At 36.4% G+C, this 15,136-nt stretch overlaps 2 protein-coding genes across 3 annotated transcripts in view; one reads left to right on the forward strand and one right to left on the reverse strand.

Annotated features, from left to right (window-relative positions):
* LOC133879922 (uncharacterized) overlaps positions 1 to 4,099 on the forward strand; it is a 33,258-nt gene extending 29,159 nt beyond the window's left edge. For both annotated transcript variants that reach the window (XM_062318739.1, XM_062318747.1), the window contains exons 20-25: positions 79 to 133; positions 237 to 637; positions 723 to 2,558; positions 2,719 to 3,291; positions 3,385 to 3,443; positions 3,605 to 4,099. In XM_062318739.1, the coding sequence (XP_062174723.1) occupies positions 79 to 133; positions 237 to 637; positions 723 to 2,558; positions 2,719 to 3,291; positions 3,385 to 3,443; positions 3,605 to 3,797 (3,117 nt within the window). In that variant the 3' untranslated portion in view covers positions 3,798 to 4,099. The remainder of the gene's footprint in view (positions 1 to 78; positions 134 to 236; positions 638 to 722; positions 2,559 to 2,718; positions 3,292 to 3,384; positions 3,444 to 3,604) is intronic.
* Positions 4,100 to 5,674: 1,575 nt separating this feature from the next.
* On the reverse strand, positions 5,675 to 8,939 carry LOC133858845 (DNA-directed RNA polymerases II, IV and V subunit 9A). Its single transcript, XM_062294301.1, has 4 exons — positions 8,799 to 8,939; positions 8,550 to 8,625; positions 7,647 to 7,805; positions 5,675 to 5,869 (listed from the first exon to the last, which is right to left on the reverse strand). Exons 1-4 carry the CDS (start codon positions 8,825 to 8,827, stop codon positions 5,789 to 5,791), a joined length of 345 nt encoding a protein of 114 aa, XP_062150285.1. The 5' UTR covers positions 8,828 to 8,939; the 3' UTR covers positions 5,675 to 5,788.
* Between the last annotated feature and the right edge of the window lie 6,197 nt (positions 8,940 to 15,136).

Genomic DNA, 15,136 nt, shown 5'->3' on the forward strand with positions numbered 1-15,136 from the left:
CTGGTTTACTGTTACATTTTGATGTGTTATGTTCTTATCAAGCCTCCTTAATTCTAAAGCATGAAAACATTTATTCAGGAAACTCAGCTTCCACCATACCGACGGAATATGGAAGATCTCCTTTGTGGCTCAGGTTCACTCTATATACAATAACCTTAATTTGAGTTTCTTTATGGAATTATTTCTCAGTTATGACTTAATAATCTCAAGTACTTGTTTTGTGATTGAAATGCTAGACATGATACCATACCCAGATCCCTATCAGACTGCATACCAGCAAAGAAGGTTAGGAGCTCTGGGTAAAGAATGGCATTCTTCTTCTTTGAGACTTGCTGTTGGGCCTGATTTCAATGTAGATCCGGACTACCAAATGCTGCCTTTGGCAGACTTGGATATGTTGATCGAACCATTGCCAGAGTTTGTAGATGCCATGGATTGGGAACCAGAAAATGAAGTGCAAAGTGATGATACTGATTCAGAGTACAACGTTACTGAAGATTATTCTACTGGAGGAGAACGAGGAAGTTTAAGCTCTATTTCCTCTGGTGATCCAGAGTGCAGTGCAGAAGACAGTGAGGCTGAGGATGCTCAAATGGATGGCCTTCGTAGATCAAAGAGGAAAAAGCCGAAGGCAGAAGTAAGTTTATTTCTTTGGAAGGTAGAAGTAAGTTTTACTTCAGGCTTCTTGTTTGTCTGCTTGAATTGAATTTCCCCTCTTTCAGGTTGAGATCGTGACTTCTTCTGGGAGGCGTATTAAAAGGAGGAATCTGGATGAGTGTGATGGGAACTCACTCAAATGTAACCGAACTAGGAAATCAAGAAATGGCCGAAAAGCTTCAAAGAGGAAATCTTCCAAATCAAAGTCTTTGCGACCCCAAAGAGCTGCTGCACGCAATGCGCTTAATTTGTTTTCAAAAATCACAGGAACGTCTACAGATGGTGAAGATGAAGATGGCTCTGAAAATTTGTCAGAAAGTGAATCCTCACTGCAAGATTCAGTTATCGAGAGTGACGAATCTGATAGATCTTTGCAAACTGAGCAAATCAAGCATTCAAAAGGGAAAGAGGTGTCCCTGGATGAGTCTGAGGATGTTGTTGAACTTTATGAACCACCTGAATCTCTTATCAACGGTGGAAACAGGAAGAGATTGGTCCTCAAATTGCCTATTCGGGATTCAAATAAGCTTGTGCTTCCAGGGAGCACATTACATAAAAGTAACTACCAGGCTGAGTTGGTGGGCTCATCATCTATGGCTCCCCAGGAGGCCATTGAAGAAAACAGGGATCATAAAAGCTCTCAGGATCCAGGGTATTGTTCTTCTGATGCAAACTGCGCCTCTGTTGAAAGAAAAGGGGGAAGGAGATTAGACAAGGTTGAAGATCATTTAGACCTGTCTGAAAGTTACAATAATGGGCAAATTAGATGGGGAGGGGTCAAGGCTCGTACATCCAAGCGTCTGAGATTTGGGGAAGCCACGTCATCAGATGCATATGCCAGATCTCGTGTATTTCTTGTTGATCATGATGAAAAACAGAATTATGTTGATGGACACATAAGATCTCAGAAGGATTGTGAGATGATATCCCCTTCTTTAGAAATGCAAAATAATGGGGATACTATGGATGGTGTGCCACTAGCGAATAGTAAAGATATTGTTGGCAGTACCTCTGAGGATTTTAATTGTGAGTCACCCAAATCAGTTCACATGGTTTCTCAGGAAACCACTACCTCTTATTTGCAGTACAAAAATGGGACTGATCAGCATCCTGAACAAAATGACATAGTTTCACCCATCTCAACAAAGTTAAGGATAAGGTCAACAAGGACTTTAAGGGATCCAGAAAGTCCTCCCAAGCAGGAAATGAGATTTTCAGTACAAAACAATGGTAGGCATGAAAGCCCTTCAGGCAAGGTACAGGATCCAAATGCACCTGTGGATGATGGAACCAGTAGAATCAATACAGATCATGGAGATGAAGCACAAGGATCGTACACTCAGATTGATAATAAATCGTTGTCCATTGTACATGATTCACAAGAGTTGCATTCAAATACAAACAAAATGTATACTGCTGTTTACAAGAGGTCGAAATCACATAGGAGTAGGGCTAATTTAGAAGATAGTGGTGGCATGGGAGAAAGCACATCAAATGCAAGCAACCACAGTCTAATTGCGGGGCTGGACTCTCAAGAAGGCTTTATTGATGGGGCTCGTAGGACAAGGTCCATGGGGCTGAAGGCATCTACATGTGATTCAGATACTGTTGGTGATAGTCTCGAGTCGGAGCAAGGACATGAATCGGGGTATACATTGAGAAATACCCATAATAGTTCCACAGAGAGATGTCAACTCCCTTGTGAAAAATGGGGATCAAATTCAAGGATAAGGTCTACTAGAAACAGGAGGAGCACTAATTATAGGCGTGACAGAAGTCCAATAGGTAGAATGAAGTCACATCACTCAGGTAGAAAAGGATCGTGGTTACTGTTGTCAACACATGAGGAGGGCTCCCGATATATTCCCCAGCAGGGGGATGAAGTTGTATATTTGAGACAGGTTAGCTGTTAAGACACAAGACATGATTTGTTGTTGGCCGACTGTTATTCATTCACTCATTCCTTCATTCTTCTTCTTCTTCTTCTCCTCCTTTTTTTTAAGCGTTTTGGTGCTGTAGGGTTGCTAATCAGTTATTTACATGGTCATCTCTGTTTCTCAGGGTCATCAGGAGTATATTAATTGTTTTTCTCCAAGAGAAGTGGGTCCTTGGGCATCAATTAAGGGAAACATAAGAGCTGTGGAATTTTGTAAAGTTGAAGGCCTTGAGTATTCCTCACTTGCAGGGTCTGGGGATAGCTGCTGTAAAATGACACTTCAATTTGTAGATCCAACTTCCAGTGTGTTCCGTAAATCCTTCAAATTGACTCTGCCTGAAGTGACTGGCTTTCCGGACTTCCTTGTTGAACGAACTCGGTTTGATGCCGCTATGCAGAAAAATTGGACATCTAGGGATAGATGCAGGGTCTGGTGGAAAAATGAAGGTGAAGAAGATGGTAGTTGGTGGGATGGTCGGATTGTGTCTGTAAAGGCCAAATCGGAAGAATTTCCCGACAGTCCATGGGAGAGGTACGCTATTCAATACAAGAGTGAGCCCAGTGAAACGCACAATCATAGTCCTTGGGAGCTCTTTAATACTGATACTCAATGGGAGCAGCCTCATATTGATGATGAGATCAGAAATAAGCTGCTGTCTGCTTTTGCCAAGTTAGAGCATTCAGGCAACAAACCCCAGGTATTTAGACAAAAAAAAATAAAAAATAAAAAAAAATCTTATAAAGGTTGACTATGGATTTCCATTTTACTTAATTTGTTGTGAACATTTCAGGATCGTTATGGGGTTGAAAAATTGAACAGTGTTTCAGATAAGTCATATTTTACGAACAGGTATATCTTTATTTAATTTGTTTTGTACGTTGCTGATGTTAAAGAAGTTAACCACAGCATCAACTAGGATAATGTTCCTTTTTCTTTTTTTTTTCCACGAGTTAAAGCAAGAAATTTGAAAAGGTATTTGGATTTTTTTTTTTTTTTTGAAATTTTTACAGGTTTCCTGTTCCGTTGTCTCTTGAAGTGATCCAGTCAAGATTAGAGAACAACTACTATCGAGGTTTGGAGGCACTGAAGCATGATATCAGAGTCATGCTGTCAAATGCCGAATCATTCTTTGGGAAAAATGCGAAAATGTCAGAGAAAATAGAACGCCTATCAGACTGGTTCACGCGGACATTGTCTTTGTAGCCCCTCGTAGAGTTGTGTAGAGAAGCACGTCTGGGAATTCTCCCTTTTCTTTCTGTAGATATTGATTCTTATGTATCTAAAGGGTTTTTTTCACTGTACCTTTGGTCCAATTTTGGGAATTGGTTATTCTTTTGGGAATTCTTTTTAGAGGAGATAAATGTCTCAGGGAATTAGCCAGTTGCTGTGGATTTTTTCCAACCAGAAAAATTCATTCATGTATAGACACTCTCCATACTATCATTAATAACAACCAAGGCAGAGAGGCAATGTCATTCTTGTCATTTTTCCTCTTTCTCTCTCTCTCTCTCTCTCTCTCTCTCTCTCTCTCTCTCTCTCTGTGTTTTGTCCTACGTATGCATACTATACTATTGGGCCTGATGAAAGCGTACTAGGGCGAATTTTAGAGTACTGGCATCGCTTGGCAAACATTTTTGTTTTTGTTTTTGTTTTTATTTCTCCAAAAAAAAAAATTATTATCAAATAAGGTTTTTCACTTTTTAACTTTTCTCGCGCAAAAAATTCAAATCTCATTTCATATTTATATCATATCAATCACTTTTCATTTCTATTCAAATAAAAAACTTCGCAACAAAACTCTTTACCAAACACACCAATTCTTACTCTAAATACCGAGTCTTTTCCAACATAAACTCGCATATCTAGTAAGACTTTATATTCCTTTTGTTGCTTTTATGTTACCTTATTAGAAAACTAGTTTTGGCTGAGACACTAGATTTTACGAAACTGGAACCTTGTTTCTGCCTTCCAAAATGATCGGAAAAATGGGGGCAACCATCATAATCAAGACAAGACTAGTCTTGCTGAAAATTAAGTGTACTACATAAAAACTCAGTGTGGAAAATTTGTGCAACTAGGCTGCTAAAGCTTTGGCTTCTCAGCCTCGATCCGTAAAAGAATGCACAGGTTCTCACTTCTCATTGGTTAAAAAGTCAAGAAAATGCCAAGTCAACATGAATGTAAATGAGTTGCAAGTAACAGAATTCAGAATTGTAACAACAAACGAGCACTCCCCCACCCCCCCTCTTTTTCTGTTTTTCTTTTATTCTCTTTTTTGTGAGGGATTGAAAGCTAGATTTACTGCTGCCCTTTCTCCTCCGCCATGCATGCACTCCTCTCCCGGTCTCCCTGCCCCCTGAACCACCACGTGCTGCCTGCCATCCCTCCACCGACACTTGGCCCATGCACAACCCACCCCTCCCCCGACACACCCCCCCCCCCCCCCCCCCCCCCCAGCCCCCCGGCATCAAATCCAACTTCTCCCGCCCTCCCTTCCCCTCATCTACCACCTACTATCCCCTCCCTTTGCCTTTCTACCACCATACATACACCCCACCACTAGCCTCCCAGCCCCCAATACACTACATGCTGCCCACTGTTTAGCCTATCCTCTAGCGTGAGGCCCACGGATCACCATCTCAATTGATGCATATGACCAACGCATAGCCTCCTCCAATGTTGTCTAGATCCAACTCCCTCCGAGAGGCATTCTCACCTCCTTAATAACACAAATGGTTCTCCCTTTTGTCTAGAACCATAACAAAGTATGCTCTGTTATCCAAAGATGTGAAAAAGGTAAATGTGATCTTCATCAACCGTCTCAACACAACCATTGTCAGTGGACACATACCACCATCTAAACGCCCTCCTCAGCTTTTTGGTCAAGAAATTATGGGACCGGAACTATTTAGATCCATTTCCCATTTTTATTTTAGTTTTAATTTCTTGCAATATAATGATTGTTTGGGACTGTTTATTAGAGTCCCCCACCCCCTCCTATTGTAGTTTTTTTTTCTTCTAATGTTAAAGTTATCTTACTCAGGAAAAAAAAAAAACGGGGGTTAACATGATTGTCCATGGATCAGTAACGAAAGTCTCTAAACTCCATATGAAATTCTATTATCACAAAAGTCAACAATTTCAAAGCTATTGAAGAATAGCACATAAGATTGCATCAGAACTTGGTTTGATTCTCAATCTCTCCACCGATGGCCACAGTTTGGGTTGCAGCAGACGAAAAACAGTGTCATTCCCTCCTCCCCTCTAGCAGTTGCCTGCACATATTTTCAAAAAATTTACAAAATTGGAAGCAGTTCAAAAATTCACTTATCATAAACTAAACTAAGGGATTGCTTCACTTTTGAATACGTGAGCATATGTGAATGTGTAGGAACTAACAAAATTCACTCATCATATTGTGCAGAATTTTTATTCTCAATTCCCTAACCAAGCCTCTTGACAAACCTGTGGAGCTGATCACAAGCGGTTCATGAACAACTTGGTTCATTTACGGCTCTAATAAACTATGCCATTCATTGCCCCAAAACAACATTTAACTGCAAAGCAGTACTACAGGATTGGTTCATCCAGAGGAATAATCAGTTGATTATAATTATAATGACTTCTCACATGCGAGACTTTTGTGAAGCTGCTAAACCAAAAGGTGAATATGACACGCGAAAAAATCCCATACTACTTGTAACTTCTAGCACATTCCAGTCTTACAAAATTGATTTTTAATTAAGAAACATACAGACTTAAAGTGGAAGAACAAAAAAGTGATTTAGTGCAGATCATTTAAAGTATCTCATTAACAAAAAAAACTGTCAGTAAATAGTAAAAAATGGAAAGGATGTGAAACTAAATGTAGGTGAAAATGATGATGACATTCATGCTAGAGGCTTAGTTCTTCCAATTTTGTTAGTCTCCACCATTACACAATGACAGAAAACTGATCTTCCATAACTAAACAGAAATCAGTAAGTTCACGTTGTTTGCACAAAGCAAGCACTTGAAAATGTTATAATAAACCACTTAAATTTATCTCGGCAGCATATCTTATATTTCAAGAGAACCCCTTGCTTTACTAGTCAGAAAATGTTTAGGGTAGTACATCTTTTACTACAATCCCCTAACAAACTGACGTGACAGTCCATAATTGCTGAGATGATTAAAAGTGTATTGTTAACAAGTCAGTCACTAACTAATTAAATTCACAAGTCAGATTTTTTGCTTAATCATTTCACTAATTATGGACTACCACGTCAGTTTGTAAGGGAACTTGTAGTACCCCTGGCATCCCTCTTACTAGTCACTCATGTTTTGCACACAAAAAAACAGATCTGCATGCTTTATCATCTGCCATAAGCCATAAATCAGCAGCTACATTACGCTTTCTATGTAATTTAAATGTAACCTCAACTACTACTACTTTTTAAAATCATACTGAGTACATGCATTTTGCTTAAGAATACTCTCACCCATTTAGAACTTTGCATCTCAATGAGATAAAATTATTAATAAATTACAAGGCTCCAAGAATTTGAGCCATGATTTCCTACGACATCATCGTAATCATTTCACTGATGCTCCATCAAGTGCTCCATCATATTTTATTAACAAATATACTCTATGGTTCTCTTTGGTTTTGCAAGTTAAATTTTGTAGGAAAAATTAAAAGATTACAACCATACATTGAGGAGTCAATATATGCATTTTATCTTTGGAATGTGATCCCATATGACAAGTCTACAATTGCTTTACAATTTTAACTTTTTTCCAAAGCAATTTGAAGAACGAGGGGAATGGATGAGGCCCATTAAGCTTAATCCCAAGCTGATACAATTGCTTTTAATACCCTTTAGTTCCAAAGTTCTTCACACCCTCCTCTTCAATTAAAAAACTAAATATTTCAATTTAATTAACTAATTCCATTAATTATTACAAATCATTTCATTCTAGCCACGATAGCAACCCAAAGCAGCAGTGTCAGGAATTGTTTTGTTACTAGCAGCAATATCCACAGCAAATTAAATAGGATAGGAACCTAACCTGGAAGAAGACAGCTTCTCCATGGTTGCATTGAGTACATCGAACGGATTTCGTGCGAGGAAGAGTTGGATCCGCAGCCACATCCTGTAATACTTGAGTGCGCTCTCCAACAGAGTGATGTATCTCATTTCTATATACACAGTTGTTATCAGCAACCTCCTGCATCGTGTTAGATACATAATGAACACATAAAAGGAGGAAGATCAAATCTTCTATTGGAAATCACAGATCCTATAGTAAAATCAGTCTATGCAAACTGACTCCCTTAACATTATGATCCAAATCAGTGCTCTTACCTATTTCATTACTAATGAACCAAAACATATGAATTTTCAAAAGGAAATGCAACCATAAAATGTTTTCTATCCCTAATAATTACAGTTCCATTGCAGTGAACATGTTAATTTAGTCGACCGGCAGTGATCAGAGCACAGAATGATAGCAAAACTAAGATCTAGAAAGTAAAAATTAAGCTCAACTAGAGTTCGGAATACGGCCAAAATGTCTATGTATTATAAACATTAAATATGGGTTCATTCAAATTTGTAACTACGTAAACAAAACTGAGAATTAACACGGCATGTTAACCTTTAGAAAATAAATTTAAGCAACAAGGACCCCAGAATCATTGCGACACGATAGTGCTGATTTTCCCAAAAATCTAAGAATAACATTAGGGTCTGTAACCCTAGTCACTAACAAAAACTAAACCCAAAAAAAAAAAAAAGCAATCAGAGAAGTAAAATTAGGGTTTTGTAATGGGTCTAGCAGTGAATCAAAAAATCGTATCGAATAAACCATGTATAAGAACAATTTATGAAACCGAAAATCAAGTTTAGGGTTAGGGTTTGATTTATAAAAATTAATTTAAAAAAAAAAAAATAAGTGAGAGCAAGAGAGGACCTGGTGATCGCAGTTGCGGCACGCGTAGAGGAGGATCTTCTGATCCTTATCTTCCTTAGGGTACAGAATGTTGTTGCTGAAACATTTAAGAAAATTAAAGAAAAAAAAATTATATTTTGTTCGGAAAAAATTAAACCCTTTTTAGTAAAATAGAAGCATGATAAACAAATGCTCTGTGAACAAATGCGAATGTAAGCATCTATGTATCTATGTATGACGATGATGATAGTGATGGTAATGGGTACTGACCATTCACGGCAAAATTTCATGGTACTCATCTTGGAAGGTGAGAGAGAGAGAGAGAGAGAGAGAGAGAGAATTGGGTTTGCTTTGGCGGGCACTCTCTCCGCTGCTTTACACTTACAAAATGGAGTAATAAACAACGGGGGAATTCGTGCGGTTTGTTGTGGTATAAAAAATTGCATTTTTGGTCCTCCAAGTTTTGATAAATAATTTTTTGAGGTTTAAAAAGTGATTAACCAATCCTTAAAGTTTAAAAAAAATAAAAAAGAAAAAAAAGTCACTACCGTTAAAAAAGTTGATAGAATCCATTAACTTGACGTACCAACACTAATCATATTGTGATATCTGTTATATATATATACATATATAAAGGAGGGAGTTGTCAAGCCACCCCTAAGGTTATAGGAGTGGTTTAGCCACCTCCCTCCGTTGGCTTCGACAGTCCCTCGGCAAGCTATTTGAGGGTGGGCGAACCACCGCCACATTTTTGAGGTGATTCGGCCACCCCTCTTTTAGCCAAAGTAGATGGCTTGACCAAGCCCTCAATTTTGTTTTGCTATTTGGAGGTGTTGAGAGGGTGGTTCGGCCACACCAAAATATGCTCAGAGGATGTGGTACAACTTCATTTTCTTTTTTCTTTTTATATATGTTCTTTTCAATATTTTTTTATTTTTTATTGTAAGCAACACGTGTCACAATATGATTTGTTTTGACATGTCAAGTTAACGGATTCTATCAGCTTCTCTGATGGTAGAAACCATTTTTTTTTTTTTTTTTGTTTACTCTAAGTAGTGATTACTCACTTTTCAACCTTAGTGAACTATTTGTTAAAACCTTAAACCATATGGACAAAAATGCATTTTTTTTTTATAAAAAGTAATTTAAATATTTATGGATAAGTTATCTCTCAAAATAGATTTAATACAAAAAGTTATACACACAAAAAGTTATCTCTTAAAGTTATAGTTTTTTATCTAAAAATTAAAAAACAAAATAAATAGTAAAAGCAAAAAAAAATTAAGGGGTTGTCTTTCACTAATGGAGGGGTGGACAATTGTCCCTCATACAATGAGAGGAGATCAAGCGCCCTCCCCTAGGTATATCACCCCGCCATAAATGAAATATTCATATTTATTCACGTGATTATGCTACTATTACCTCATGACAACCTAGTGAAAATACCATATACTTTTTTAAAAAAGAAAAAACTTAATTGAACTAAAAACTGTAAAGATAACACCAAAGCATTAATTGAAACATAGGTTCATTTATTTCACAACTTGCACAGATGTTCTATTTTACATACATATACCACTTTATCATATCACATTGTCCATTAACATCAAAAGGTCTATACATACTCAAGGGATCCGGCTTCTGTGCTGTACTTTAAAAGTACAGCACAGGTGCTGTAATTTGATGAATGGCTAGGATTGACTCAGGCTTTCACTAGAACAAACAGTGACGTTTTAAACCAAGAAAAAAAATGAAACTCAACTGGCCATTTCCTTGCTGTTTGACATCGTTAAGGAGGGTAGCGGGAGTGTTACTTTTCAACAACGCGGGAAGGAGAATTTTATACACTGGCCTACTGCTCCTACTGGCTTATACTCTGTTCTGGCTTCCTCTTCAATCTTAACCACAAAGAAAGCAAAATTCCAGCAAAACATTAAAGGTTAGAGAGAAGTACAAGCAGAAGATATTGTGTGGAGAATTTCTAAACATTATTGTGAACACAAGCAGATATGGAATTGAGTTTGCATGAATGTGAATCAGAACCTCTGTTTCCTGCTATAGACGTCGTCCAAAGTGCCTCTGCCAGGTTAGTTTTGGTTTTGGTTTTTTTTTTTTTTTTTTTGGTAGAAGTTTTTCATGTTTCTGAAATAAAAAAGATTACTTTTTTAAATAGTGTTTTGTGTGGAAGATTGGAATCAGAACATGTAGACATCGTCCAGAATGCCCCTAGTTTAGTTTTTTTTTTTTTTTTTTTTTTTTTACCATTTTTGAAGTTTTTCTTGTTTCTGAAATTAAAAAAAAAAAAAAAAAGATTACTTTTCCCGATAGTGTATTTTGTGGAAGATTGGAATCAGAACATGGTTCTGTAGACGTCATCCAACAGGTTAGTTTTGTTTTTTTGTTTTTTTTATTACCATTTTAGAAGTTTTTCTTGTTTCTAAAATCAAAAGAAATATTACTTTTTGAAATAGTGTATTATGTGGAAGAATTAGTTTGTAGAAAGGATTTATTTGTTTTCTTGCTTTATTCATTGGAGAGAGAATCAGTGAATGGAAGAAGGGGGGTTTTGGAGTTTTGGTTATGTTTTTATGGTTTGGCTGATTGGGAATGCTGTTCTTAAAGTAATTAGTATATGTATACAGAAGACATTTGACGCAGCGTGGCTCCACAGTGAGAATAGAACTGGAACTTTGCTTTTGATAGACACAAGCCAATAGGAAGAGAGATTAACAATCAATAATTTCACGCAGAAAAAGAACCGCAATGGAGTCACACCATTGTTTTGAGAAGTCTCATCTCAAATGAATACTGTTGTAAAATATAATTTTATTGACTGCCCGACTCTGTTCTAGAGAAGGCTTTAAATAGGAACCAATATCACATCCTATTAAGGAAACATCAAATATATTCTAAGTACCTTATTTTAATAAGGCTGGAAATAAACTATGAATGCGGGAAATAAATTAATTAAGGCAGAAAATCATCCTCATAAGTTGGCTGGTCCCACATCAGATATATATCCTAAAATATCTTATTTTAATAAAGCAGGAAATAAACTATGAATCCAGAAAATAAGGCAGTAAATAATTCCTCCTAAGTCAATTGGTCCCCCATCTCAAATGGTCCCCATCAACATTATAATGAAACAGAAGCAATGAAAATCTTTATGATTTGAATTGTGGAAAAACAACTTAGGACTGATGCAGTATTGGAACTTGCAGAATCTGATACAGGGGTATGGAATTGGTGTGGTTTTTGATTGATGTGTTTGTTGTCCTGCTGTGTTTTCTTGTGTATAGCAGTATTTTGATTGTGTTTACTGGTCTGTTATGCAGTTGATGGTTTAGTGTGTTTGTTGTTTTTTGCTATTTGTGCATAGCTTTGTTTGCTTTGTTCCTGGTTAGGGGTTTGCCCCTTTGCAGGTTTCTAGTTCCAGATTGCTAAATGATAAACATTATAAGGAATTGCAAGCGGAGTATAATTTAAGGCAAAAGTTACCAAAAATTAAGATGTCATCCCCTATGTTGATACAAGCAGCAAATATTTATACTTCCCAGCCATTTTTGAAGTTTCAAAAGCAATATGAAGAGTTTCAAGGAGCGTATATCAAGGAGCATATCGAAAGACACTCGTCGCATGATTATGTAATGTCGATATATGGTAAGCCTAAAGATCGTAGAGTCATTTGGAATTCTTTAGAAAACAATGTTTCATGTAGTTGCAAAAAATTTGAGAGATGTGGAATTTTGTGTAGTCATGCTTTAAAAATTCTTGATTGTATGAATATCAAGGTACTTCCAGAGAAGTACATCCTTAAGAGATGGACAAAAGATGCAAGAAATGAGATTGTGCAAGACTTCAATGGACATGAAATAATAGTAGACACCAATTTAGAAGTCACAAATCGATATAAGTCTTTGTGCCCCTTGTATGTCAAGCTTATCAGTCGGGCGGTTGAATGTGAAGAAGCATACAAGATAGTATTGGAAAACTATAATGAGTTGAGCAAAAAAATTGAAGATGTCGTGAAGAAGAAATCCGATAATTGCCAAGTTGGTAATTCCCAAGAAAATCCATTGGATGAGATGACAACCATATGGTCCATATGTGCTAAAGGCCTAAAAAAGAAACAAGGTTGTAAGGGAAAGCGTCGGTTCAGAAGTTGTGTTGAAGTGGCTACAAAGAAGAAGAAAATTATCAACAATCAATATTTACAAGTAATAGTCTCACATCTTTATGCTTTTTTAAAATTTATACATGTTATTTATTTAATTTGAGCTTTGTTTACTGAGATAGGGTCAATGTGAAACTTCATCGATGTATGGAGCTGATAGTGCTAATACTTTGTCATCATACCATTCAAATCAGGTATCAATCTTTCACTTTTCTTCTTTTTTTCTTCGTTTCAATTGATTTTGTTTTAAAAAATTGTATACAATTATTAATCGGTAATATATGACATAGGATTTATACATACCTCATTCTGTAAATGCTAATGACCCTTGTAGTCTCTACCCTTCATCCCTACATTAGGTACTATTTTACTAAAAATTTATTTAAGGCATATATAATGCAAGTGTTAATGATTATTGTAATTTGTCTTTCATTTGGAAAATTGCAGGATACCGAGAGTAGATATAGTCTCCTTACAAGATTGAACATCCATGACGCGACAATTTGGGATTTCTTCCCTAATCATTAGTCGGTGTTGTTTAGATTCTTTCTATCAAGAAAATTTTGTTGGATTGCCAAAATGGATTGCTTGTACCTCCTACACTTTTTTTGTATACGTATATTCATTATATTATGCTTTGAAGTCAATGCGTATAGCTTTTGTTCTATGTAATTACATTCCAACTCAATGCTTAATGCATAGAGCTTTTGATGTATCTCAATTTCTTTATGTAATTAGAAGAATGTGTAGTGTTAATTGATTCCAATTCCATCATGTAGAACTGCAACAATTATTGCTCTATAATAGAAATTACAATGATTTTCTATAGACATTTCAAATTCAACACAACAAAGTTGATATCATTCAAATAAGAAATTTTCATTAATCTAACATAATTTTACAATGGAATAAAGTGCAACTGCACTTTTGAGAGAAACACTACATTTATAAAAATCAGAGCTGCTAACAATACATTCTCATGGGCTACTAGCATTCTAATAGCTGCACATTCTCATGGGCTACAATCCTTCAAATAGCTGCATCTTCAGCAATAGTTGCATCTTTAGTAGTGTTTGATGCCACATTTTTTAAATTCATCAATGCTGGTACTGGTGAGGTGCCAGATTCTACTCATTGGGAAGCAGGCTTTGGTTTTCCCATATTTGTTGTGTTGAAACAATATTTGTGAATGTGAAGAAATGAGCAAATTGTTTGCTGCAACTGTTACAAACATCAGACCTGTTGTAGTTGGACTCCTCAATGTCTTGGAGGGCTTGCTTCTTCCATGATTCAAACAAACTAAGTTAGTTCTGTGCTTTGCAACTTTGTACACAAAACACAAGAAACTATCATGCAACAAAGAATAAAATCAGAACTCTTTTATCACTTCAACCTATTTGACTTCTATTTAGTTTGTTTAAATTATGATAGTAAATTAAAAGTTAATTGGAATAAATAACAGAATGTAGTTCTACAAATCTCAGAGTTTGCAGGACAATACGTTCTATTATTTCTTCCAATTAACTGTAGAAGTCTTGGATGATAGAAGACTTTGCAGGACCAGTTTACATTTGCAAGAACAGTTACATTAAGCAGACCAGTTTACATGTAGAAGACTTGCTCAAGCAGAAGTAAAAGAACCTGTTCAACTGTTGCAGCAATATCCTTAGTGTCGGTCAACTATGGGATGCTCACTACCAAGAGCCAAATTTCCAACCATCAGGAAAAAACACAACCACCCATAAGATAGAAAATATCTATATCAATTTGATGTTCATCACCTTAATTTAATTTAGTTGATAATAATAGAAAACATAAAACAAAAAAGTAACCAAAAATTTGAACCCCACTGAATTGAGATAAACATAATTGACTTTTGTACAACCATTTGCCTCAGTTGAGGCAATACTTCCATTTTATAGAAACCAAAAGCGCATTCTGCTGCTACTTTCATTTTCTCGAACAGTAAGAATAGCATTCCAATCAGCCAAACTAAAAAAACAAAAACAAAACCAAAACCAAAACTCCAAAATTCCCTCTTCTTCCATTCGGCCATAGCAGACCAACTGGCCATTTGGCATCCTAAGCCGAACCAACAGAGAACCAACAAAATAAACCAAGAATTTACCACAATCGGCTACTTTAATAACCCAATCAGAAATTACAATCAAGCTTCCTTCAACCCAGAATCTCGTCAAACTTCAACCAATCAATTTCAATTTCTAGGATTTGCCAAATTTCAGTTAAACCAACTAATGGGTATAACAAAAACCATAAATCATCAATTTAATCTTAATCCATTTCAAAACCCAGTATCTCATAGGAAGAAAAATTGAGAGAGAGAGAGAGAGAGAGAGAGAGAGAGAGAGTGACGAGAAAGGGAGAGGCAAATTCGTGAGAGAGAGACGAAAGGAAGAGAGACAAATACCTCAAA

The sequence above is a fragment of the Alnus glutinosa genome, chromosome 1 (assembly GCF_958979055.1).
Source record: "Alnus glutinosa chromosome 1, dhAlnGlut1.1, whole genome shotgun sequence".
Classification (NCBI taxonomy): Eukaryota; Viridiplantae; Streptophyta; class Magnoliopsida; order Fagales; family Betulaceae; genus Alnus; species Alnus glutinosa.

Coding starts and splice junctions, on each gene's coding strand:
- LOC133858845 (XM_062294301.1), bottom strand. CDS start 8,827: ATGAGTACCATGAAATTTTGCCGTGAATG. Junction 7,806..8,549: donor GCCGCAACTGCGATCACCAG/GTCCTCTCTTGC, acceptor AACACGATGCAG/GAGGTTGCTGATAACAACTG. Junction 5,870..7,646: donor GAGAAGCTGTCTTCTTCCAG/GTTAGGTTCCTA, acceptor AAATATGTGCAG/GCAACTGCTAGAGGGGAGGA.